Below are 26953 nucleotides of genomic sequence, written 5' to 3' on the forward strand. Positions count from 1 at the left end.
CTGTCAGTTATGAATGAGACTATGAATTAGATCCAGTCCAGCAGATCCAGATGACGAAGTGCAGTTCACCCTAGAAAATGGTCTAATGTTGGTTCAGGTTCATACTCACCTGACAATTTACAAAGTCTAGAACCATGAGAATCTACTGAGAATGATGGTTCTGGTCCCATTCAGGTTTGTCCAACAAAACCACAGACAGTTTGATAGTCCCAGTTCAAAACATGAGTCTAAATCCAGGAATCGGGAGGCATGAGTGCAGTGAGACAGGAGTTCCCGGGAGGTTTTCTGAAGATTTGGAAGGACCTAAAAGGGTTCTATAAATGTTGTAGATGGTTCTGTAAGGTTCTTTCTCAGACATGTTCTCATCTCATCTTCCTCAGTCTGGTTCTGTTCTCTTTCTCTCGTTTCTTTAAGGCTGTGATGTAATGGCTAAAGAGTACTTCCTGTTCCTTCTTCCTGGTGAGAGTGCTGAATCGCTGGTCATCCCGATAACGAACACAAAATTCCTTAAAAGTTGTTCTGGAGAAGAAAAACAAAACAGGAATATTCATATTTTGATATGAGAGCTGGAAACAGTCATTCTGATGGCAGCCCTTTTTTGGCTCATTAAACTACATGAAAAAATATTTTATTTTAACTGCAAATAAGAGAACCTCAATAAGGAACGAGGAACCAAAAGCATTAAACTGAGCTGAATGGTAAATGGCCTGTATTTATATAGCGCTTTACTAGTCCTTAAGGACCCCAAAGCGCTTTACACAACCAGTCATCCACACATTCACACACTGGTGATGGCAGCTACATTGTAGCCACAGCCACCCTGGGGCGCACTGACAGAGGCGAGGCTGCCGGACACTGGCGCCACCGGGCCCTCTGACCACCACCAGTAGGCAACGGGTGAAATGTCTTACCCAAGGACTCAACGACCGAGACTGTCCGAGCCGGGGCTCGAACCGGCAACCTTCCGATTACAAGGCGAACTCCCAACTCTTGAGCCACGATCGCACAATGTATAAATTGCTTAATAAATTTTAGATGCTTTACGTTATGGCGAGAGTAAAACTTTAAAACATGAAACTTGAAGGATTCTGGGGGAAAGTGACTCTTAGTGCTGTATCCCGCCCGCTCTATGGTGCATACGTCTCACAGGGTTTATGATCATTATGTCCTTCATGTGCCCAGAGATTATTTATACATTTCAGTATAGCTGTGTTAAAACATTCAACTGATGTGACGTGTGTGGCTTGTAAATAGTTGTGTCAGAACCACAGTGTGCTCAGTGATTACCTCAGGCAGCAGAAACCTGAAAGAAGAGGAGCAAGAACAAGAGCATCATGAAAGTACAGGCCCCTGCATGACATGTACCACCGTTCGAAAAAAGAAGTAGCTCAAACCCAGAAACTGTTATGGTCCTGGGTCATTTGACCCAGCATTTTGTTTATTATTATGATCTTATGTTCTAGTTTATTCTGATTACGTATCCAGGTTAAGACGTTCTAGTTCTTTGGTTTTAGTTTCCGTTCTCGGTCGGTATCGTGTCTCTGAGTTTTGTCAGTGTATATTTCCTGTCTTACATTGAAGCCCTGTGTCTCTTGTCTCGTCATATTAAATAGCATCAGCTGCTCCTCCTGTTTTGCCATTCCTCGTCTCCTTCCGTGTATATATACTGTGTGTTTATGGCGTTATTTTTGTGCCACTATTCTGAGCGCTTGTAAAAAATTTTTGCAGGTGCAAGTGTTGTATTTTGAGTAGAAATTTATTTTGAGCGAAGAAAAGCTAAATTTGAGTGAACAAAATTCATTCCTGTGTGCAAAAGCTGTATTTCAGTGTTTGCTATTATCCACACACACAATAGCAGCCCCTCTAACTCAGGTGAGTTTATTTATACAGGGGTGAGAAGGCAAACAGGCAAGAGGGAAGACAAAACTAAAGACCTGAACTGGGAAAGCTAAATGACAAACCTGAGATGATACAAAAGGGGATGAGAGGCAGTGAGACGAGGAGGACACAGAGTAACACAGACTGACACAGAGTAACACAGACGAACCGGCAACAGGCAGGAGAACACACAGGGCTTAAATACACACACCAGTAATCAGGGGATGAGAGACAGGAGGGCAACACAGCTGGGAGGAATCTGGGCTGACGGGACAGGGGAAACGTAAACTGAGCACACTCACATACGACACGGACCTTCACAATAAAACAGGAAACTGTTGGGTTGAGGGAAGTTACGCAAATTTGCGCAGGTTTAGTAAATCTAGTGTTAAAAGAAGATCTCAGTTTGGTAGATATTTGGAGGGTTGTTCACACTATGGAAAGAAAATACACCTTTTATTCTCATTCACATAAAAGATATTCTCTCCTCCTCCTCTCAGTCCTGCAGGAAATGCATCGGAGGCGTCGCCCAGAGGGGATCCATTGAAATGCGGGGTGAAGAATGTGAGAGGGGTCGTTGATGATTTTGGCTGCCTGTCTGAGGGCCTGTTGGCTGAAAACCTGTCAGTTCTGACAGGCCAATGACTGTAGAGCACGCTGATACAGTGCGCTGCAGTCTGTTCCTGTATGAAGGCTGAGGGAGGGGAACCAGCAGCTGATGGAGGTCATGATGCTTTCCAGGAAGGCGTAGTAAAAAGTCATCATGATGGTTGTGCTGACTCCAAAGGAGGTGTAGCCATTGGTGGCACCTCCTGAGAATCTCTCTGTGTTGGCAGAGAATTTCAGGAGGTTATCAAAGATGGTTCCCAGGTATTTGTGCTCCTCAACTACCTCCACTGGCTTCCCGTGGATGGTGGTGGTGACTGAAGCAGCCAGATCTCTCTGCCTACTGGAGAAGGTCACCACCATCTCTTTGGTTTTGCTCACATTCAGTTCAAGTTGGAGCTGTCACACCACTCTACAAACTCCTGCAGAGTGGACCCGTGGTGTTGTGAGGGGCCTGACAGCAGTGACAGGAGAACTGAGTCGTCAGCATATTTAACCAGGTGACAGTTGGGCTGTGTGGATCTGCAGTCATCAGTGTAGAGGATGAAGAGAAGGGGGGAGAGCACACAGCCCTGGGGGGAGCCAGTGGAGGTGGAACGGAGACCGGAGAGAGTTGTTGACCCGAACTTTCTGAGTCCTGTTGGTCAAAAAGGCCAATATCCACAGGATTAGCTGCTCATCAGGTGGAAAGTTTAGTGGGCAGGATACGAGGCTGCAGAGTGTTGAACGCTGATGAGAAATCAGCAAACAGAAGTCTGGGGGAGGAGTCAGGAGCTCCAGATGTTTGTGGATGGAGTCCAAGATGAAGATTTTTGCGTCATCTACACCTCTGCATGGATGGTAAGCAAACTGGAGTGAGTCCATCAGGGGTCAGTTGCTCTTACGATGTGCTGTTTTATGATCTTCTCCGTCGAGCGGAAAAGTCGGAGACTGGGCTGCAGCTGCATCTGCAGCTGGATGAGGGAGTCCCTGGTGTAGGTGAGCCTTGGGGTTATGTTGAAGTGTTGGAAACAAGTCCGAAAAAATCACAAAAATGAGGAAAAGGAAAATAATACAAATATACCGAGTAGACGGCGAAATACAACAACAAAAAGAGCAGCGACCCGGAACTGGATCTCGGAGATTTGTCAGTTTAAGTATATCCTTCATGAAATTTATAACAAAAAAGGAGAATATGCCCCCTCATCTTAAAACTAATTTTTATGAGAATGGTGAGAAGACAGGCAGGCTATTAGCAAGACAACTTAAGCAAATGAACAATCAGAATGTTATTACAGCAATGAAAACGATGCTAAATTAGTTACATCCTCTTCGGAGATCAACATGATTTTTAAAATATTTGATCAAGTATGGATTTGCTAAATGCATTCTTTGATAAAAGGAAAATAAATAAAAATTTCACAAGAGGGTAGGGACAAATTGGAAACTCCTAACTGAGGTAGATGTAAGGAAGGTATCCATGCAATGAAAGCTGGAAAGTCACCGGGAATAGATGGCTTCCCGGCAGAGTTTTATCACAGATTTATAGACTTGCTATGTCCACTTTTAACTGAAGTATTACATGAAGCGTTTGAATATGGACGGCTCACTGCAAGTTTTAATCAGGCAGTGATATCACTAATCCCAAAAGGCGACAAGGATTTAGTAACAAGGCTTGTACTACCACAAATTATCCATCAAGTAGGGTTTATCAAGAATAGATCTGCTTCCGATAATATGACATTACTACACCTGCTGTGGCGGAATAGAAATAACAAATCCTGTATTGGCTATATCTTTAGATGCACAGAAGGCTTTTGATAGGGCGGAGTGGAGTTTTCTGTTTACGGAAAAATTTGGAAAAGGTGACAACTTTTGCAGATAATTTTTATTTGTTGTTGTTTTTGTTTGTTTGTTTGTTTGCTTCTTGCTTTTGGTTCTTGTATTTGTTGTTATAAAATGCAAAATCTGATAAATACTTGAATTGTACAAACAATAAAACAGTTCTGTTTCCGGAGCTGAATTAGCCTAGTTCTCTAATTCTTGGTGCTAATGAATCATTCTCCAATGAATTTTATTCTGGTAGAAATACCTCATCTGCATCTCCAGTTTGTCCCAGCGACTGGTCGATAAACAGCTGCCAGTCGAGGTGAGGTCATATTTTACAGGAACATAGCTGAATAATTAAGAGTGCTTCTCTGAATAATGAATGAGGAATACCTGCTGGTGATCTTTGCTTCCTCCAGCAGCTGTTTGAACTCTTCTCTGGCTTTCTGCAATTTACTCTTCTTCTCTTTGTACTCATCCTTCATCCTGCTCTTCACAAACTGATCAAACACCTGGACGCATACAGGTAACACTGATGTCATCGTGACATCATGACATTGCATGAAAATGTTAGAAATGAAAGTAATCTTTAATTTGCCAAACCTGTTTCCTCTGATCTGAAGTCAGCAGCAGGTATCGAGGGTCAAATACCATCTTATGAAGCTCCTTCTCCCAGGTGGAGAATGCAGACACCTGAGGAGAGCCACAGGTCAATATTTAAATTTAATGGTTCAATCTGTATTTATCCTGGCAGGGTGACTCTTAATAAATCTAATTTATATGGAGGTGCATTACACATATTGACTAAGATCAATAATGCTATCTATACAGTTTTTTTAATCTTCAAACCAACATGAGGTGAAAAAGAAACAATTTTAAACACAAATACAAAAAAGACACAGATACACGTAAAACATAATTTTAAGTCGGAGAATTGTGGCTGTGATGAAGCTCAATTCTGTCTTTCAGTGAATGAAGATCGATCATTGTTCTTCAGATAGTGGGGGTCTGATCCACCAAATCCAGCAGGATAGGAGTAATGATGGATCCAAAAGTGCAGACTCAAAACAAAGATTTATTACCACATGACAAAAACAAAAAACTGGCTGAACTGGGAATACAGAAACTAAACTGGCAGGCAGATGGATGGAACACACAGCGTGGGATGATGGTACAAACAGAAAAGTAGAGTGTATAAACAGAACCTAAGGATTACCTATACTGGGAGAACTGACAAAACAGACCTAAAGCCTGTTGATACGGAGGGAGAAACTCAGGGAGATGACACAGAGGGAGCAATCAGTGAATGGGAGACAGAAGGGAAACACAGCTGGGCAAATCAGGGCAAAGCAGGGGAAGCAAAACCTGATACAATCAGTGCTGGGCAAGTTACTTTGAAGAAGTAATTAATTATAATTACTAGTTAATTCTTCAGAAAAGTAACTGACTTAGTAACTGAGTTACAAGATCCTAAAAGTAATTAATTACTTCAAAAGTAACTATTGCGTTACCTTAAAAAAAAAAGTTTAACCAGGGTATAATTGTCCATTTTTTAGATTGTCCCGCTACATTTCACCTACAAAAACTATTTACTTTGCCTTGTTTGGTATCATCCTTTTCAGCACAGCCTCACGTGTCTGAATTTACAGTTATGTTTTCATTTTGACAAACTGTATTAACACAATTGATCTAAAATCAGACAAAAAACATAAAATCCGAGTAGAAAAAGTTATATTTTTTACTGTAACAACCACAAACATGTTTATTGAATCATATTTCATAACTTGAAATGCAAATATAAATTGTCAATTTTAAAATCATATGCACAAGTTTTGCAAACAACAAAGTTATTTGCAGCCATTTACCTTTTACCCTTTTTAAACAACCATTTCACTAGCTGGGACCACATCCTCGGTAACGATGGGTGATGAGGGATGAGGAAGTGAAAACTGGTGCTGCGGCGACGGCTCTCGGGCCGGGCAGAACCCCCAAGAAATCATCCCCTACAGGAGTGAAGACTGGGCATTACGGAGGTCTTGGAGATTGTTGCGAATGTATAACTGGTAGGCTTGTGATGACCATCGACCCAGGAGCTTGATTAGGTGGTCAGAGATTCCTTTGCGGGAGGCAGAAGTTGCGGCGCCGATGAGAAAGGAATGGCCAGAGAAGAGATTTGGAGGAATCCCAGAAGACGAGAGCACTTGGCGAAAGTGTGAGAGGAACGATGACCTGGTCGGGGCGTGGCCAGATTCGGTGATGAACAGTGGATCTGAAGGTAAGGCGTGCTGAGATTTTCTGAGGTGGAGGTAATGGGTTACTGATTCGAAGGGACTTAAAGGTGAGTTTATTTTGAAATAGTATATAGGCGTGGGGCTGCCGGATTGATTGGTTTTGCTTCGTTTGAGGAAGAAAATGAGGCAGTCTTCGAAGACTGGGTGGATGTCGCTCAAGCACGGGTGAAGAGTCGAATGGGATTTCGAAGATGAGGAGGTGAATTCGGAACAGCGTAAGAAGCCGAAGAAGGCGAGCAGGAGTGTGCGTGCCAGGAAGTAGTCGCTACTTCAGCCGGAGGGTAGAGATGCAGCGATGTAGAAGATCTGAAGTTAGGGGTAAGCGGTGTAGGGTCGTGGCAGGTGACTGGCGCTGGAGACCTTTGATGAGTAATGATATCTGGGACGACATAATGGTTGGGCATGGCGAACCTGTGAGCAGCTTGGCAAAGAAATTGATGCCGCTGAGGTACGTGTTTATGGTGGGAATCTTATTCTTTTTTTTCTTTTTTTTATTTCCAAATTTGTTTTATTGATTTCAACAATGACATACAAAGTTAGCAACAGCAAAGTCAATCTTGATTTCAGAACAGTTGTATGTCCATTATACCCTCCAACCCCCCTAACCCGAATTCTCCCCCTACCAGGTCCACACTAGACATGACGCCGCAGAGAACCAGTCTCTGCCCACACACACACACAAAAAAAACCCCAAAAAACCAAAAACACATCTCAAGACCCATATACGTAACAAGCATAACCCCCAAAAAACAACAACCCCCCCGCAAAAAACAAACAAAAACAAACAAAACAAAAACAGAGAAAACAAAAGCAGAGAAGGGACCAAACAAAACAAAAGGAAAAACAAGTAGATAAGGTATAAATAAGATTTAAAAAATAAATAAAAAAGATATAAAAAATAATTTAAAAAAGAAATAAAAACAACAACTTTATAATGTAGCTTCGCTCAGTTCACTTCAGACTCAGTGATGGTGTTGTGGGGATGAACAAAAGTATTATACCAGCATAATATAATCTGCAGTATGATCATTGCTTTAACAATGTAACAGATAGCTTTAAGATGGCCTTAAGATGTTATGCATACAGTTATTATGTTGACCTTGTATTTCAGGTGCAGTTATGATTATTTTATACACAATGCATATCTGTGCTTATTAAAGAGTTGGAGCTCGGTCAATTAATTGGGGGTCGGAAGCTTTGTTCGGCGCGATGTTCGGACAATCTATTGTGCAAGTGACTTGGAGCCATAGAAGGAATTGCAATACATGCTTACAAAACACTTATATCAGGTCATTTTATATTAAGGTTTTAGTAGAGGTTCTTGGTTAAAACATTTATTTAGTAGAAGACATACACATAGTCTCAGTGAGCCTCTGGTCTAGTGAGAGGTCAGAAGTGCAACAGGTGAATTGAGAAAGAGCATTTGAGGACGAGACACAGCAGGTTGGAGGTGAAGAGGTGACACAGAGAGCATGTGAGGTCAACACACACACACACATTAGTTAGACTTATTTAGAGGAGAGATTAGTTATGTCTCGACAAGAAAGAGGAACAATTCACTTTAAGACAAGAACGGAAAGTACCAGCCATGAAAATAGAAGATGATTTTCTAGGTGAAAAGTCATTGTGGTGTTCATCTGATCTATGTATAAAATGTATCGGTGACGCATGAAGGGGCGTCAGTAAACAAACCCTGATGTTATAAAATAATTGTTTGTGCTTTAGTAAGTCGAAGATCAATTGCTGTTTTCCAGTGATCTTCCCACGTGTGAATTAAAATCTTCATTTGACTTCACCCGGCCGGACCAGTGTGGTTATTTTTCGATCACCTCTTGTACCCTTTCTCAATTTTTGAATCTTAACAGTGTCCACCAGCAAGAGAAATGATTTCCAGATTTGGTTAAATTCCTTAATAGAACCTTTTAGAGAGAATCTAAGTTTTTCCAACTTTAAGTTAAAGAGTACATCTCTCACCCAATGATCATGAGTTGGGGGGTGGGGAAACTTCCACTTCAACAGAATAAGCCTCCGAGCTAGTAAAGTGGTAAAGGCTAGGGCCTGTTTGAGGGGGCCAGATGAGTTCAAGTCGGGAGGAATGCCAAAAATTGCGGAGAGTCTAAAATTCTAGTGTCTAAAATTGGGCAGACCAAGACCACCGTCAGCTTTAGAGGACCGAAGAATAGACTTGCGAATTCTAGCTTGTTTCCCTCCCCATATGAAATGTGACAGAATCTTTTCTAACTTGTCAAAAAATGCCTTGGTAAGAAAAATTGGGACATGTTGAAAAAGATACAAGAATTTTGGGAGGACACTCATCTTTATCAGGTTAACTCTCCCTGCCACTGACAATGGTAGAGAAGTCCAACAGTCACAATCTTTCCCAACATTTTCTAGTAGGGATAGGAAGTTCTCCCTCATCATTTTAGGTATAGAAGAGGAAATAAAAAAACCCCAAATATCTAAATCCGGTTTCTGTCCACTTAAAAGGCACTATTGAGTGGGGAAGGGCTCTGGCCAGGGAATTGAGGGGTTGCAACTCGCTTTTTTGATAATTGAGCTTATATCCTGACAGTGTACCATATTGGTCCAGTATGTCAAAAAGCACCGGGAATGAGTTTAGAGGGTCAGAAATGTACAGGAGCAAGTTGTCTGCATAAAGAGAGAGTTTGTGGGTAACACCGGACCTTGCAATGCCTTTAAATCTATCCTCTGAACACAGCCATATTGCAAGAGGCTCGATAGCAATGGCGAATAGGAGGGGTGAGAGAGGGCACCCTTGCCTAGTGCCCCTCTCAAGTGAAAAAGGCAAAGACAAGTTGTTGTTAGTACGAATACAGATGGATGGCGAGGAATATAGTAGCTTAACCCAGAGAATAAAGTCAGCCCCTAAGCCAAACCTATCCATCACCTCATAGAGGAAGCTCCACTCGACGCGGTCGAAAGCTTTCTCCGCGTCAAGAGATACCACAACCTCCCTTCCTTCCCTCCCCATCTCCAGCTGCCTCCCTCTTCCCGCTCCACCACAACCACCCACACATGCAGGGCCTTGGAGTAGGGGTATGTCACCAGGGTGCAGGGGAGGCATCCCCCCCCTCTGTCCCCTTCTGGCTGCCTCTGTCTCAATTTTATCCCACAACTTAGACATTCACATTACTCACACTCTCATTACACATACATATAGGATCTTGGGGGTGGGCACGATACACAGAGTCCAAAGTACCATCAGGGTGTACACCCCACCCCTGGCATCGTTGCCCACCTCTCGATTTTAAATACACGTAGACATTGAGGGCTAGCAGGAGGGACCATGCGCTTACCTGCTGCTCCTTGGCAGGTAGCTCCATGCCCTCCTGGGTTTTAAATGCACCTTAGAACACACATACATCAACACTACAATGAGCGGGTGGAGGGAGGTTTGGAGTCTTCTCTCACCCCCATTCTCTGCGACCTGCTGGAGCAGGGGGGCTAGGACTAGGAGGAGGAGTTGGCCGTCCGACTGCGGTCTGGAGTGTGGAGCCTTCCTGCTGCTGCGGAGTCGGGGCGGTCTGCCTCCCCCCACCGCAGGGAAAAGGGAAACACCACCTGGGTCTGGGTGCAGTTCCCCCCTCCAGGGGCGGGGGCACCTAGACCCGGTTTGTAGAGTACGCTTGGGGAGTGTGATCGTGTGTACAGCGTCTCTTTATGTCTGTCTCCACGTTGGTTGAGTGTGGAGTAAGTGCATATGAGAGCATGAGGGTGGGAATGGATGTTTGTATCTGTGTGTGCCTGTATGTCTGTGTCTATATGTCAGGTTGGGTGTCAGGCGCCACCTCTCTGGGGACATCTCAGGCCCTCCAAGGTTTGGAGGCCTATCTCCCCCTACCACCACGTCCCCTGCCAGTGGCGGACCCCCTCAGGCATCGGTGCGTTGGTGGTTCTTTGTGTCCGGGGATGGGCGTCCAGGTACACACCGGCTCACTCCTTGGCGGCCGCTTATCGGGGCCTGGAGCCTGGGGCTCGCTCGGGCCACTTCGGAGGTGGGGTGCCCCCGGCCTCTCGGCCTGGGGCTCGGTCACTCAGGCGCGGCTGGCTGCCGGCGGAGCTCACGGGCGCGTCACTGCAACTCCCCCTGGCTTCTGCTCCGCGGCTGCTGAGTGAGCCCTCATCTGGGACTCTCCTCAGCTCTTTCCGGGACAGTGGCGCGGCTGCCCCTCTGTTGGTCTTCCTTGGTCTCTTGTGTTCTGGGGGCCTCTGGATGTCTGGAGTTTTGATCTCCTCCACACCTGCTTCACGCCCTGGAGGACGGGGCTGTGGCCCCCCCACACCCTCTAGCAGATTATTACATGAAGGAACCTTTTAAAAAACAAAAAACAAGCGCGTCCATGCTCACAGGTGTACACACGGGTGATCACACCCACAAACTACACCCTTTTTGGCTCCTACCTCAAAGCACACTGTGTTCTGTTGATCTTATGTGCTGCACAATAATGTTTAACATTTAGTATTTACTGTCATATTCCCATAGATCATTGTGATGTTGTTTATTCTGTTACTCTTGTTCTCTTCTGCTTGCTTTCTTTTTTCTTTCTCAGCAGGTGATCCAGGTGATTGATATATGCATTTTTTTTTTCTGCTCATTCTGTTGGTTTTTGTCTTTTGCCCTTCTCCCCCGTCCCTCTTCTCAGCTGTTTCTCTTTCCCTCTTTCTTTCTCCCCTTCTTTCCCCCAGTCAAGTCTGTCCCGTATTCAGTAAGTGAAAATAAAATAAACAATAAAAGGTGAATCAAATGGACCATTACGGCAAGGCTGGGATGGTCAGTTTGGTAAAGTAAATCCGTTGGGCATCTTTCTTTGCCTTTAGACAACAATTCTGATGCAAAAGAGCCAAACGGGCCAGGCAAAAAAAAAAAAAAAAAAAAGATAAATGTGATTTTGGGCAGCAGGTGAGAAAACGTTATCAGTATTTCTTCTTCTGAGGCAGATATGCTTAATTAGCTGGATAATCTCTCATTTTTGACGCTTTTGTCGCAACCTTTTTAAGACTGCATGAGATAAAGAGTCCTGTGTGAGTCAGTCTTACGCTTGCAGAATATATTTTTTCTTTTCCGGACATCAGGGTTTGCACCTTTGTGTAAATGTCTCTCCAGCCTCTGTGAACCCAGAGAGTTGTTTTTCTACAGCGTCGTGCTGTCATTAGCTTTTGTGGGGAAGAGGCATTCTGGTCTTACTAGACTGAAGGGAGCCATCAGTTATAATCAGGCCATTAATCTTTTCTTTTTCTTTTTTTTTAAATGGAAGCACAAGATTGAAAGTTAATGTCAAAGACGGGAACATCTGTTATCTTCTAGTAAATACAGATTCTTGGAAGTGGTTAACCACAACAAAAGTCACATTTAGTAAAACGTCAAAGAAAATGATTTGCTTTCCTGTGATATATACATTGGCAGAGCGTTCATAGCAGCAGGATTTTTCTCAGACGCCAGCCAACGTTTTGAGGAGAAACACACTGCACATGCTCAGTGTCCATTATACTAGTAAGTACAGATCCCTTGAAGTGATTAGCCACAACAAAAGTCCCATTCAGTGAATTTCCAAGAAACAAATTCATTTTTAGATATATATTTATTACCAACCAATGTTAGAGGAGAAGCGCACTGCACATAACAACTGCTCTGTTTTCCTTTCATACCACATCTCAGGCTAACAGAGCCTTCAGCTCCTCTGTGTTAAAAGCATGTCGGCTGTTGTTGGATTAACCAATTCAACGGGACATTTTCCAATAAAAAAAAAGTATTTAAATTCAAGCAAAGAAACATAAATCTGAGTGTTTAAAAAGTCAGAGTGACAGGAAAGATCAGCGTCTTTGAATTGTTAACGTTGTGGATAAAAGTTGAAAACTTCCCTCACTATTATTATAACCTCACTATTCAGGCCAACATCTGAAGATCTGAAGTCTAACCTTAACATTTCCTGAAACATGTTTTAAAAATAAAATGGCCAGGTGCTTTTATTTTGAAAGACAAACCCCCCAGCTGCTTTGCAGTTTTATATTTCGTCCTTTAACATATTAATTTAATTTTTCATTCTCCTAAATCTTTTCACACTGAGCCACTACAGTATTCACGTGAACTTCAGCCATGTTTTCTTTGTGTTTCCTCTGTGCTTCATGTTGTTTGTACTTTTTTTTATTTTGAAGCTCGTTTGAAACTGTTTCATTTGGTATCCTGTTGACTGTGAAACATTTGGGAGAAATAAAAACACATTTATAGGAAAAAAAAAAAAAAAAAAAAAAAAGAGATACCACAACCTCTGGAATTGAGTTGCACGATGTGTGGATAATATTCAAGAGGCGTCTTGAATTGTCATATGAGTGCCTGCCGGCCATAAATCCCGTCTGATCAGAGGCGATAATTTGTGGCAGAACACGTTGTAGCCTAAGTGTGAGGATTTTAGATAGTATTTTAAAATCAATATTTAAAAGAGAAATTGGTCTGTAACTGCTGCACAACAGAGGATCCTTGTCCTTTTTCAAGATTAAACAAATAGTAGCTTCAGACAAAGTCTTGGGTAACTGACATTTTGAAAAGGCTTCATTATACATTTCTTTCAACAATGGTGCCATAAGATCAGAATTAGCTTTATAGTATTCTGCAGAGTAACCGTCAGGGCCCGGCAATTTACCTGTCTTTAAGGATTTAATGGCTTCTTGTACCTCTACTACAGTAATAGGTCCCCCTAATCCCTTCATCAGATCTCTATTCTTGTAAAATGTATATTTTGGAGAGTTTCTTCTGATAGAGGGGGAGAGCTTGAAGTGTACAGATTGGAATAGAAACTAACAAATATTTCATTAATTCCCTCTGGGTCCGATATTATGTCACCAGCAGCAGACTTGACCTTTGGGATTAGCTTGGAGGTTGCTTCGGCACGGGCTTGATAGGCCAGAAGTTTCCCTGCCTTGTCGCCGGATTCAAAAAAGCGTTGCTTTGTCTTAATTAATTGAACCATAGCTGTTGCGGTGGTGGTTAAATTGAGCCTGGCTTGAACTTTCACACGTTCTGTATAGAGGTTAGGATCTGGGTTCGATGCATATCTGCCATCTAGATCTTTGATCTTATTCAATACACTGGACGTGTAAGATAACTCTTTCTTCTTTAAATTTGACACAAAGACTTTCGACGTTTCCCATAATACCTCTTGACACTTCAGTAGAGTCATTCAACTCAAGGAAAAGTGAGAACTGTGACCTCAAAAAATTTGTGTAGTCATCCCTTATCAACAGGCTAGAGTTAAATCTCCAATGTTTAATGGGTCGAGACGGGGTCGCTAATACCACATCAAAAGAAACTGGTGGCGATAGCATGATACTGACAATGGCTAATTTTACAGAGAAACCTAATATCGACAAGGAAAAAGTCTATACGTGTATATGTATGGTGGGGATGAGAGAAAAAGGAAAATGCCTTAGTAGTAGGATTCGCATGTCGCCATGGATCCACAATCCACAGCTGAGTTTTGAAAATTCTGGGGTTTTAGCAGATTTATTCAGGGAACAGGCCTTAGTTGACGATCTATCCAGCAGAGCGTCCTGAACCAAGTTAAACTCACCTCCAATAATAAGATGATAGTTTTCCAAATTTGGAAGTGAAGAGAAAAGTTTAGCTATAAAAGAGTCGTCGTCCCAGTTCGGCCCGTACACGCTAGCCAGTATCACAAGTGAGCCCTGCGAGTTTCCTGACACAAATGTGAAACGGCCATCTGGATCAACAATAACTTTATGTTGCTCAAACAGAATATTATTACGAATAAGAATAGTTGTCCCTCTAGCCTTGGCGTTAAATTTGGAATGATATATATTGCCGATCCAGTTTCTCTTGAGTTGCCTCACTTCTTTGTTGCAGAGATGCGTCTCTTGAAGAAAAAACACATCTCCTTTAAGCTGCTGTAAATGTGCCAGAACTTTGTTAATTTTGGTTGCATTCCCCACACCTCTCACATTCCAGGAGACAATTCTAAGACCATTGATTGTGCTCGACATATATGTCGGCAAGGTCTCACTATGAAAATATAGTGAGACCTTGCCGCCTCACTACATTTTCAATATTCTGCTAGATAAAATTGAGGAACTAGGATGTACAGTGGGGCAAAAAAGTATTTAGTCAGCCACCGATTGTGCAAGTTCCCCCACTTAAAATGATGACAGAGGTCAGTAATTTGCACCAGAGGTACACTTCAACTGTGAGAGACAGAATGTGAAAAAAAAATCCATGAATCCACATGGTAGGATTTGTAAAGAATTTATTCGTAAATCAGGGTGGAAAATAAGTATTTGGTCAATAACAAAAATACAACTCAATACTTTGTAACATAACCTTTGTTGGCAATAACAGAGGTCAAACGTTTACTATAGGTCTTTACCAGGTTTGCACACACAGTAGCTGGTATTTTGGCCCATTCCTCCATGCAGATCTTCTCGAGAGCAGTGATGTTTTGGGGCTGTCGCCGAGCAACACGGACTTTCAACTCCCGCCACAGATTTTCTATGGGGTTGAGGTCTGGAGACTGGCTAGGCCACTCCAGGACTTTCAAATGCTTCTTACGGAGCCACTCCTTTGTTGCCCGGGCGGTGTGTTTTGGATCATTGTCATGTTGGAAGACCCAGCCTCGTTTCATCTTCAAAGTTCTCACTGATGGAAGGAGGTTTTGGCTCAAAATCTCACGATACATGGCCCCATTCATTCTGTCCTTAACACGGATCAGTCGTCCTGTCCCCTTGGCAGAAAAACAGCCCCATATCATGATGTTTCCACCCCCATGCTTCACAGTAGGTATGGTGTTCTTGGGATGCAACTCAGTATTCTTCTTCCTCCAAACACGACGAGTTGAGTTTATACCAAAAAGTTCTACTTTGGTTTCATCTGACCACATGACATTCTCCCAATCCTCTGCTGTATCATCCATGTGCTCTCTGGCAAACTTCAGACGGGCCTGGACATGCACTGGCTTCAGCAGCGGAACACGTCTGGCACTGCGGGATTTGATTCCCTGCCGTTGTAGTGTGTTACTGATGGTGACCTTTGTTACTTTGGTCCCAGCTCTCTGCAGGTCATTCACCAGGTCCCCCCGTGTGGTTCTGGGATCTTTGCTCACCGTTCTCATGATCATTTTGACCCCACGGGATGAGATCTTGCGTGGAGCCCCAGATCGAGGGAGATTATCAGTGGTCTTGTATGTCTTCCATTTTCTGATGATTGCTCCCACAGTTGATTTTTTCACACCAAGCTGCTTGCCTATTGTAGATTCACTCTTCCCAGTCTGGTGCAGGTCTACAATACTTTTCCTGGTGTCCTTCGAAAGCTCTTTGGTCTTGGCCATGGCGGAGTTTGGAGTCTGACTGTTTGAGGCTGTGGACAGGTGTCTTTTATACAGATGGTGAGTTCAAACAGGTGCCATTCATACAGGTAACGAGTGGGGGACAGAAAAGCTTCTTACAGAAGACGTTACAGGTCTGTGAGAGCCAGAGATTTTCCTTGTTTGAGGTGACCAAATACTTATTTTCCACCCTGATTTACGAATAAATTCTTTACAAATCCTACCATGTGGATTCATGGATTTTTTTTTTCACATTCTGTCTCTCACAGTTGAAGTGTACCTCTGGTGCAAATTACTGACCTCTGTCATCATTTTAAGTGGGGGAACTTGCACAATCGGTGGCTGACTAAATACTTTTTTGCCCCACTGTATCTTACTATACTTTTGTACTACTTTTGTATCTTACTATACAAAAACGGACAGAAGAAAAGCACAAAAAAGGCAGGCTGAGGTATTGTTGTCCTCCATTTGTACATGGCAGGAATCAAACTGTAGGAGAGGCAATAATAATGAAAGAATGTGTGCTTATATAAAGTAAAACAGTATATACATATATGTGTACGTAGCAGACTAGCATGCCAACAGTGGCATTAGAACAAAATATAAACAGGGGTATTGTCATGGTCCTGGGCCATGTGGGCCCAGTATTCTTAGTTTTCATGTATTTTTGTATTTTGTTCTTTATTTAGGCCATGCTTCCTGGGTTGATCTGTTACGTTGTTCCTTATGTGTTTTCCCTTCGTGACTCTTACCCCCTGTGTGCCCCTCTGTGTATTTATGAGCCCTCGTCCCTCTTTGTGCTTTATTCTATGTTTTCCCCAGCCCGTTATGTCTGCGTTCTCCCCGTGCTCTCTCTCCTCCTGTTTGAACCTCTGTGTACTTCCTGCTTTACTTTGCCCATCTCCCATCAGTGTTACGTTCACTCCTGCCGTGTCTTGTTATGATTATCAGTGTCACCTGTGTTCCCCGTGTGCATCCACTTCCCCTGATCTTCCCTCATGTGTATTTAGTCTCTGTTTCGTACAGTCTGTGTCGCGTCGTCTGTGTTCTCACCCCCATGTTTTCATGATCAGTCTTTTGTGATCATCTTCGTCTCAGAGTTCTCTTAGTTTGTCACAGTATTAGTTTTCCCCAGTTTAGTTATTGCTCTTGTGCTGCCCTTATTCTGGTTTGCTTCTTTGTATTCATCAGCCACAATAAAAGGCTCGCTTTTGTTTAAGTTCACTTCCTTATCACTCGTGTCTGCACCTGAGTCCTCCATGCACTCTCCACTCGGTCCGTCACAGCGGACCGTGACAGTACGACGCGACCATGTCGGACTCAGCGGACATTTCGGAGGAGGTGGGAGAGGAGCTGAACAGGCTCTGCCGCGTTATGGATCGCATCATCGGATGCACGGATCCGAGAGTGGTTTCCACGGGATTGGCGGCCGTGGACGCCATTATGTTGCGGGAGCCGCGGTTGCGACAGCTCCCCCGCCTCGTCGAGGCATTTGACTCCCTGGGCCCCCTGAAGGAGGAGCTTCGTGCCCGCGCGCTGGCCCAGAGGGTCCTGGATGCCGCCTCAGCACCCACACCTCCACCCCGTAAACGGGTGTCGGCGCCGCTGCCTCATGAGCCAGAGGCTGCGACAGGGGGAACGCTGAGGCCCACTTCCACTCAGCCATCGCCTCACCGTGGATCGGCTTCCTCGTTTCCGCCACCGTCATGCTGCACTAACCGGCACACGGAGGCGGTGGAGGCCATAGACTTCGGGGACGATGAGCGTCAGCAGGTGTTACGGGCTTATCGGGAGGACGAGCTCCGGTGGAAACCCTGGCTCGTCCCAGAGGAGGAACTCTCACCTGCTGCACCGCCTACCAGCCGCTCGCCGTCTCCAACCCGCTCAGACTTCGCTTCCCCTGCCTCGCCGTTAGCGAGGATATGGGCAGAGGAGGATGTTGCCGCTACGCCACCCTCGGCAGTGGTGGCATCAGCGCCCATCGCGCCAGCTACCAGAAGGGGGCGGCGCCGCCGTTGCACCGCACTAACTCCGGTGAGTGACTGCGTTTTTGCGCCTCACGTCCCTTCTATGAAGCAGAGTGAGATGAGTGTTGATTTGCCGGGACCGGAGACTATAATGGAATTGGGCTCCAGAGCTGAAAGAACTGTGTGTAACTGTTTTGAAGGAGCACACAACGAAACCACAGACCATGTTCTTGTCTCTGTAGAATCCAGGACTTTTTCTAGCGTTGCTCTCATAGTCGTACCACATGAAGCCCAGGTTCATGAAACAGCGAAAGGGGTTCACACGTCGGCTGTACAGTTTGCTTCTGAGCCTGCTAGGAATGGCGTGAGCTTTCTCTCCGCCTCAGACTGCTTTCTGCCCCGGCCGCCTATCTCCGCTGGAGGGTCCGAGGGGCCCGTCCAGCCTCCTGTCTCCGCTGGAGGGTCCGAGGGGCCCGTTCAGCCTCCTGTCTCCGCTGGAGGGTCCGAGGGGCCCGTTCAGCAACCTTCCTCGTCAGCTGGGGGTTCTGGAGAACCGCACCAGCCTCATGCCACGTCAGCTGGAGGGTCCGAGGGGCCCGTTCAGCCTTCTGTCTCCGCTGGAGGGTCCGAGGGGCCCGTTCAGCCTCCTGTCTCAGCTGGAGGGCCCGAGGAGCCCATCCGGCCTCACGCCTCGTCTGCTGGAGGGCCCGAGGAGCCCATCCAGCCACCTTCTGCTACGCCTGGTCCAGCCTGTGCTTCGTCTGCTGCAGCTCCGGCCTGCGCTTCGTCAGCTGCAGCTCCGGCCTGCGCTTCGTCAGCTGCAGCTCCGGCCTGCGCTTTGTCAGCTGCAGCCTCAGAGTCTTCGTCTGCTGCAGCCTCAGCCTCTTCGTCTGCTGCAGCCTCAGCCTCTTCGTCTGCTGCAGCCTCAGCCTCTTCGTCCTCGTCTGGCCCAGCCTCAGCCTCTTCGTCCTCGTCTGGCCCAGCCTCAGCCTCTTCGTCCTCGTCTGGTCCGGCCCCCGCATCGCCATCGGCTGGTCCTGTGCCCACCAGGCCATGGCCAGCACGCCTGAGACTGGAAAGCCGCCGCTGCCTTCCGCGCGGCCGGCCCCCTGAACTGCTCCGTCGTCTCCTTCGCTGCCTTGCGCACTGCCGGCCCCCTGAACTGCTTCGCCGCCGCCGCTGCCTTGCGCACTGCCGGCCCCCTGAACTGCTTCGCCGCCGCCGCTGCCTTGCGCACTGCCGGCCCCCTGAACTGCTTCGCCGCCGCCGCTGCCTTGCGCACTGCCGGCCCCCTGAACTGCTCCGCCTTCGCCGCCGCCGCTGCCTTCCGCGCGGCCGGCCCCCTGAACTGCTCCGCCTTCGCCGCCGCCGCTGCCTTCCGCGCGGCCGGCCTCCGGATCTGTTCTGTCACCGTGGCCACCTTTCCCGTGGCCGGCCTCCGGAACGGTTGGACTGGACTTTTGTGTTGTCGCCTCTCGGGTTGGCCTTCGGGCCTCTTTGGACATTCGCCTTCCTGTTCTGGACTCTTTTGTGTATTTGTGGACTCAGTTTTGTTCTCGTGCTCCTTGTTTTTGGTTCGTTTTGTTCCCTCCGTCCTGGTCCCCCGCCTCCCGCCCTGGGTGGGGTGTTTTCTGTTTCGCTTGTGTTTTGTTTCTCGGGTTTGGGCTGTCGGGAGCCAGCCCTTTAGGGGGGGGTGGTGTCATGGTCCTGGGCCATGTGGGCCCAGTATTCTTAGTTTTCATGTATTTTTGTATTTTGTTCTTTATTTAGGCCATGCTTCCTGGGTTGATCTGTTACGTTGTTCCTTATGTGTTTTCCCTTCGTGACTCTTACCCCCTGTGTGCCCCTCTGTGTATTTATGAGCCCTCGTCTCTCTTTGTGCTTTATTCTATGTTTTCCCCAGCCCGTTATGTCTGCGTTCTCCCCGTGCTCTCTCTCCTCCTGTTTGAACCTCTGTGTACTTCCTGCTTTACTTTGCCCATCTCCCATCAGTGTTACGTTCACTCCTGCCGTGTCTTGTTATGATTATCAGTGTCACCTGTGTTCCCCGTGTGCATCCACTTCCCCTGATCTTCCCTCATGTGTATTTAGTCTCTGTGTTTCGTACAGTCTGTGTCGCGTCGTCTGTGTTCTCACCCCCATGTTTTCACGATCAGTCTTTTGTGATCATCTTCGTCTCAGAGTTCTCTTAGTTTGTCACAGTATTAGTTTTCCCCAGTTTAGTTATTGCTCTTGTGCTGCCCTTATTCTGGTTTGCTTCTTTGTATTCATCAGCCACAATAAAAGGCTCGCTTTTGTTTAAGTTCACTTCCTTATCACTCGTGTCTGCACCTGAGTCCTCCACGCACTCTCCACTCGGTCCGTCACAGCGGACCGTGACAGGTATTGTAAAGGAAAATGAAAGAAAAACACTATATACATATGAACAGTATCAACAGGAACAAAAAAGTATAAAATCTACAAATATACAATTGGGTGTAAAAAAGAAAAAAGTACATATGTAAATAAATACAGTTTGGGTCATTGCACATAGAATTTAGTATTGCACAGTGGTGGTTTATAGACGGACATGGGAAAAATCAGAGGGTGGGACTGATGGTTATGGCCTTTGGGAAGAAACTGTTCTTCAGTCTGTGGGTCTTTGTGCTGATGCACCTGTAGCTCTTCCCTGAGAGAAGCAGGCTGAACAGGTCAAAGCCAGGGTGGGACTGTCCTTGATGGTGTTTGTTGTTCTGTTGAGGCAGTGGGAGGAATGAATGTCCATCAGGGAAGGGAGATACAATACAATAATACATTCTCTGTATGTATTATTGTAGGGTCTACCTTACAATATAAAGTGCCTTGCAGCGACTGTTGTTGTGATTTGGCACTATATAAATAAAATTGAATTGAACTAGAAAAATTTGCATTTCCTGCGAAAATGCAGTGTGGATGCTTTAAAGCTGAAGCTGTATGCAAAAAGTAGCTGAAAAAGCTGAAAAGTTGCAGAAATTGTAAAAACTTTGCAGAAGCAAAGGAACTTTGCTAAAATGGAATAACTTAGCAGAACTGCAATATCTTAGAGGAAACATAATACTTGGCAGAAATACAATAGCAGAGCAGAACTTAGCAGAAATATTGTAACTGACCAGAAACATGATAACTTCTCAAAAATACAAGAATTTAGGAGAAATAGTATAAGATAACAGAAAGAATATATTTAGCCAAAAATACTTAAACATTACAGAAACACTATGATTTAGAAAAATAGTACAACATAGCAGAAATATTGTGATTTACCAGAGACACTGTGATGAACTATGAATATTGTAATTTTGAATTAATACTATGCTTTAGCACAAATATTATAATTTGACAGAAATACTATCATTTGGCAGAAATACTATGTTTCAGCACAAATATTATAAAAACCAGAAATACTATAATTTAGCAGAAATACTATATTAAGCACAAATCCTATTAAAAGCAGAAATAGTATGATTTAGCACAATAGTAATAAGTTAAACAGAAAAATTGGAAAAGCAAAATGGACAGCTGAAAAAAATGCTGAACATGCTGAGGGTCCCTCAAATATACTTGTTAAATGAAAAAAAAATCAGCAAAAAAAAAATATAACAGCCACACAATCACAAATATGTACACATAAGGAAACACATGCACAGAGAGACACACACACGATCCAATTCAGTCACCCAGTCTAAATATATTGAATTTGAATCTTAGAATGAGATCATCCCATTAAAGAAACTTTATCTGTCTCTCTCTCTCTCTCTCTCTGTCACACACACACACACACACACACACACACACACACACACACACACACACACACACGGGGAGAGAGAAGTAAGTTTCTAGGTCAGCCTGGGAGCTGCTGAATTTAAATCCACCAATCAGAGAGGCTGTGTACTTTTTCCCGCCAAAACAGGTGCTTCTGTTTACACACGCAGCACAGAGACACACAGGATTTTTGCAGTCTATTTCTCATAGTGACGACTCCCCTCAAACAAATGACCATAATTTCCTAACCGTAGGGGCTAGAAGGGTCATTCTTACACCGTTTTGTTCAGAAGAGATGGGGGAATCTTCAAGTGTTGACAATTTATCATTAAAATATGAATTTTTAGAGATATATGACATGGATGACTTGTTGACTTAGAAGCCACGAATTCCCCAATATGCAAATTTGAATACCTGGAGCCCACATACATGATTGGCTGGCTGGGAAGCTGTGCAGGCCCTGATTTGTGGATTTGAATTCCTCAGCCCTCAGATATGATTGGCTGGCTTAGAAGCCATGAAGGCCCATATATGCAAATTTGAAAGCCTCAGGACACATATATGATTGGCTGGGAAACCGTGCAGGCCCTGATTTGAAAATTTGAATGTCTCAGTCCTCACAGAGGATTGGCTGCCTGGGGACCTGGCAGAAATATATAGAAATACTATGATTAAGCATAAATACTACATTTAGTAGAAATACTATAATTTAGCACAAATACTATAAAAAGCAGAAATACTATAATTTAGCAGAAATACTATATTAGGCACAAATCCTATAAAAAGCAGAAATATTATAATTTAGCAGAAATACTATGTTAGGCACAAATCCTATAAAAAGCAGAAATACTATAATTTAGCAGAAATACTATATTAGGCATAAATCCTATGAAAAGCAGAAATAGTATGAGTTAGTAGAAATACTGTATTTAGCACAAGTACCGAAAAGTACCAGAAATACTATGATTTAGCAGAATAGTAATAACTTATTGAAACACAAATGCACAGAGGGACACACAAACACAGGCTCTAATCCAGTCAACCAGTCTAACTATGTTCAATTTAAATCCTACAATGACATGCTGTCAAATAAGGGCAGGGTCCTCTCTCTCCCACTAAACACACACACACACACACACACACACACACACACACACACACACACACACACAGGGAGAGAGGACTAAGTTTCTAGGTCAGCCTGGGAGCTGCTGAATTTGAATCCACCAATCAGAGAGGCTGTTTACGTTTTCCCGCCAAAACAGGTGCATCTTTTTACACACGCAGCACAGAGACATAGACCTGCTTCTTTCAGTTTATTTCACATAGTGAGGATTCCCCTCAAACAAATGACCATAATTTCCTAACCATAGGGGCTAGAGCGGTCATTCTTACACCGTTTTGTTCAGAAGAGATGGGGGAATCTTCAAGTGTTGACAATTTATCATTAAAATATGAATTTTTAGAGATATATGACATGGATGACTTGTTGACTTAGAAGCCACGAATTCCCCAATATGCAAATTTGAATACCTGGAGCCCACATACATGATTGGCTGGCTGGGAAGCTGTGCAGGCCCTGATTTGTGGATTTGAATTCCTCAGCCCTCAGATATGATTGGCTGGCTTAGAAGCCATGAAGGCCCCAATATGCAAATTTGAATGCCTCAGGACACATATATGATTGGCTGGGAAGCCGTGCAGGCCCTGATTTGAAAATTTGAATTTCTCAGTCCTCACAGAGGATTGGCTGCCTGGGGACCTGGCAGAAATATATAGAAATACTATGATTAAGCATAAATACTACATTTAGTAGAAATACTATGTTTTAGCACAAATACTATAAAAAGCAGAAATACTATAATTTAGCAGAAATACTATATTAAGCACAAATCCTATAAAAAGCAGAAATACTATATTAGGTACAAATCCTATAAAAAGCAGAAATACTATATTAGGCACAAATCCTATAAAAAGCAGAAATACTATATTAGGCACAAATAGTATAAAATGCAGAAATACTATAATTTAGCAGAAATACTATGTTTGGCACAAATCCTATAAAAATAATAAATACTATAATTTAGCAGAAATACTATATTAGGCACAAATCTTATGAAAAGCAGAAATAGTATGATTTAGCAGAAATACTGTATTTAGCACAAGTACCGAAAAGTACCAGAAATACTATGATTTAGCAGAATAGTAATAACTTACAAAATTACAAATATGGAGGCATATTGAAACACAAATGCACAGAGGGACACACAAACACAGGCTCTAATCCAGTCAACCAGTCTAACTATATTCAATTTAAATCCTACAATGACATGCTGCCAAATAAGGGCAGGGTCCTCTCTCTCCCACTAAACACACACACACACACACACACACACACACACACACACACACACAGAGGGAGAGAGCTGCCGAATTTAAATCCACCAATCAGAGTGGCTGTTTACGTTTTCCCGCCAAAACAGGTGCATCTTTTTACACACGCAGCAGCACAGAGAGGCACAGGATTATTGCAGCCTATTTCTCATAGTGAGGACTCCCCTCAAACAAATGACCATAATTTCCTAACCGTAGGGGCTAGAGCGGTCATTCTTACACTGTTTTGTTCAGAAGAGATGGGGGAATCTTCCAGTGTTAACAATTTATCATTAAAATGTGAATTTTTAGAGATATATGACATGGATGACTTGTTGACTTAGAAGCCACGAATTCCCCAATATGCAAATATGAATGCCTGAGACCACATATATGATTGGCTGGCTGGGAAGCCGTGCAGGCCCTGATTTGTGGATTTGAATTCCTCAGCCCTCAGATATGATTGGCTGGCTTAGAAGCCATGAAGGCCCCAATATGCAAATTTGAATGCCTCAGGACACATATATGATTGGCTGGGAAGCCGTGCAGGCCCTGATTTGAAAATTTGAATTTCTCAGTCCTCACAGAGGATTGGCTGCCTGGGGACCTGGCAGAAATATATAGAAATACTATGATTAAGCATAAATACTACATTTAGTAGAAATACTATGTTTTAGCACAAATACTATAAAAAGCAGAAATACTATAATTTAGCAGAAATACTATATTAAGCACAAATCCTATAAAAAGCAGAAATAGGATGATTAAGCATAAACACTACATTTAGTAGAAATACTATGTTTGAGCAAAAATCCTATAAAAAGCAGAAATACTATATTAGGCACAAATCCCATAAAAAGCAGAAATAGTATGATTAAGCATAAATACTACATTTAGTAGAAATACTATGTTTTAGCACAAATAGTATAAAAAGCAGAAATATTGTAATTTAGCAGAAATACTATATTAGGCACAAATCTTATAAAATAGCAGAAATAGTATGATTTAGCACAATAGTAATAAGTTAAACAGAAAAATTGGAAAAGCAAAATGGACAGCTGAAAAAATGCTGAACATGCTGAGGGTCCCTCAAATATACTTGTTAAATGAAAAAATCAGCAAAAAAATGCACAGGGAGAGAGAAGTAAGTTTCTAGGTCAGCCTGGGAGCTGCTGAATTTGAATCCACCAATCAGAGAGCCTGTGTACTTTTTCCCGCCAAAACATGTGCCTCTTTTTACACACGCAGCACAGAGAGGCACAGGATTATTGCAGCCTATTTCTCATAGTGAGGACTCCCCTCAAACAAATGACCATAATTTCCAAACCGTAGGGGCTAGAGCGGTCATTCTTACACCGTTTTGTTCAGAAGAGATGGGGGAATCTTCCAGTGTTTACAATTTATCATTAAAATATGAATTATTAAAGATATTTGACTTGTAATGCACCATAACTGAGTAGAGCGAAGCAAAAACTGCCTTGACTTGCCCTCAAACAACGCTTTCTAACTCGAAATCTATTTGGAGTATCGATATCATTCTTTCACCGTAAGAGACAGCAGGCTTTGGTGAACAATCATGGAAATTTTCAGGTCTCTGTGGAAATCCAACAAAAAGTTATGACGAGAGAAAAAAGTGGTTCATTTCCACAGTTTGAAATCTGAAGAAATCTGAGCGAAGGACGAATTTCCTACCCTCAAACAAGTCCAACTCATTTCAGAACGGTAATAGGTGAGAAAGAAATTCTTGAATTGTGAGCGTCAGGGGTGTCTGAAGATATTCGGGGACAAGCCTCATGTCTTAACTTTGCTTCGTTAAGGAGATATGACGATTCGAATATGCCTCTCATTACAGAAATCCAGCGGTGATTTTGAACAAGCTCTCCATTCACTTTATATGGAGAGTTTTCTGACCTTGTGTTAGTCTGAGGAGATTTGCAAAAATTCTATAAATCCCACAACAATGATGGTGACATTTTCTGAAAGCCAGCAAAAATACCTACGTTTTGATGTATAATTTGTGGAAGTTGAGTGAAAATTGAGCAAGTAGCAGGAAGTTGTTCGGACATGAAGTGAAAATTGCAAAACCTTCAGTGGCACACTGGAAGCCAAGAGCATAGCAACCATAACAACACATGTATTTTGTGAAAAATCACAATTTTGCAACTCAAAACTTTAAGAGGCATAAAAGTAAAACAGTAAAAGATTTGAAAAAGCTGAATCATACCTGAATAGCCCAATAATTTGTGAACATTTTAAAGTTTGAATGGTTGTTCTAGGTGAAAATATGAGGAAGTAGTTAAGTTTCAAAAACAAGCAAAATTTAGCAGAATTTTGGAAGTTTCCCATTCATTTCAATGGGACAAATTAAAGGAAAAAAGTGGAATATTTTAAAAAGTATAATAGTTAAAAATAGCAAAAATCATAGCAGGAAAGAGCAAAAATAGCTGAATAGTTTAAAATTTGAACGGTGAAAATCGGCTGAAAATTGTGGAAGTAGTTTAACGGCGAAAAGTGTACGGAAACACCCGGAATAATAATAATAAAGATAAAGAATAAAGAGAAACAGGAACTCAATAGTGTGGATGCTTAAAGCATCCACACAATTAGAGGGCAGCTGATGATCTTCTGTCCTGCCTTGACTACACTCTGAAGTCTCACTGTCTGCCTTAGTGCAGCTGCTGTTGGGCCTTCTTGATGACCGCTGAGATGTTGTCTGTCCAGGAGATGTCAGCAGAGATGAGGACACCAAGGAACCGGAAGTATGTCTGTGAAGGTTCTCAGTCATCCAGGTCATCGTAGTCAAAGGAGCTTGCAAAGAAAAGCGTCTGGACTTCTTTAAGTTGCTTGAAGACGTTTCACCTCTCATCCGAGAAGCTTCTTCAGTTCTAAGGTCAAATGGTGG

The 26953-nt window shown here is 43.5% G+C and overlaps 1 protein-coding gene across 3 annotated transcripts in view; it reads right to left on the bottom strand.

Annotated features, from left to right (window-relative positions):
- Window positions 1–362: 362 nt before the first annotated feature.
- The window catches only part of tcerg1l (transcription elongation regulator 1 like), an 88030-nt gene continuing 61439 nt past the window's right edge, over window positions 363–26953 (bottom strand). For all 3 annotated transcript variants that reach the window (XM_085361688.1, XM_085361689.1, XM_085361687.1), the window contains 3 exons: window positions 4894–4983; window positions 4684–4802; window positions 363–519 (listed from right to left, as the gene is read on the bottom strand). In XM_085361688.1, the coding sequence (XP_085217814.1) occupies window positions 363–519; window positions 4684–4802; window positions 4894–4983 (366 nt within the window). The remainder of the gene's footprint in view (window positions 520–4683; window positions 4803–4893; window positions 4984–26953) is intronic.

The sequence above is a fragment of the Diplotaxodon limnothrissa genome, linkage group LG8 (assembly GCF_057381915.1).
Source record: "Diplotaxodon limnothrissa isolate DT_005_m linkage group LG8, D_limnothrissa_male_GT1.1, whole genome shotgun sequence".
Lineage (NCBI taxonomy): Eukaryota > Metazoa > Chordata > Actinopteri > Cichliformes > Cichlidae > Diplotaxodon > Diplotaxodon limnothrissa.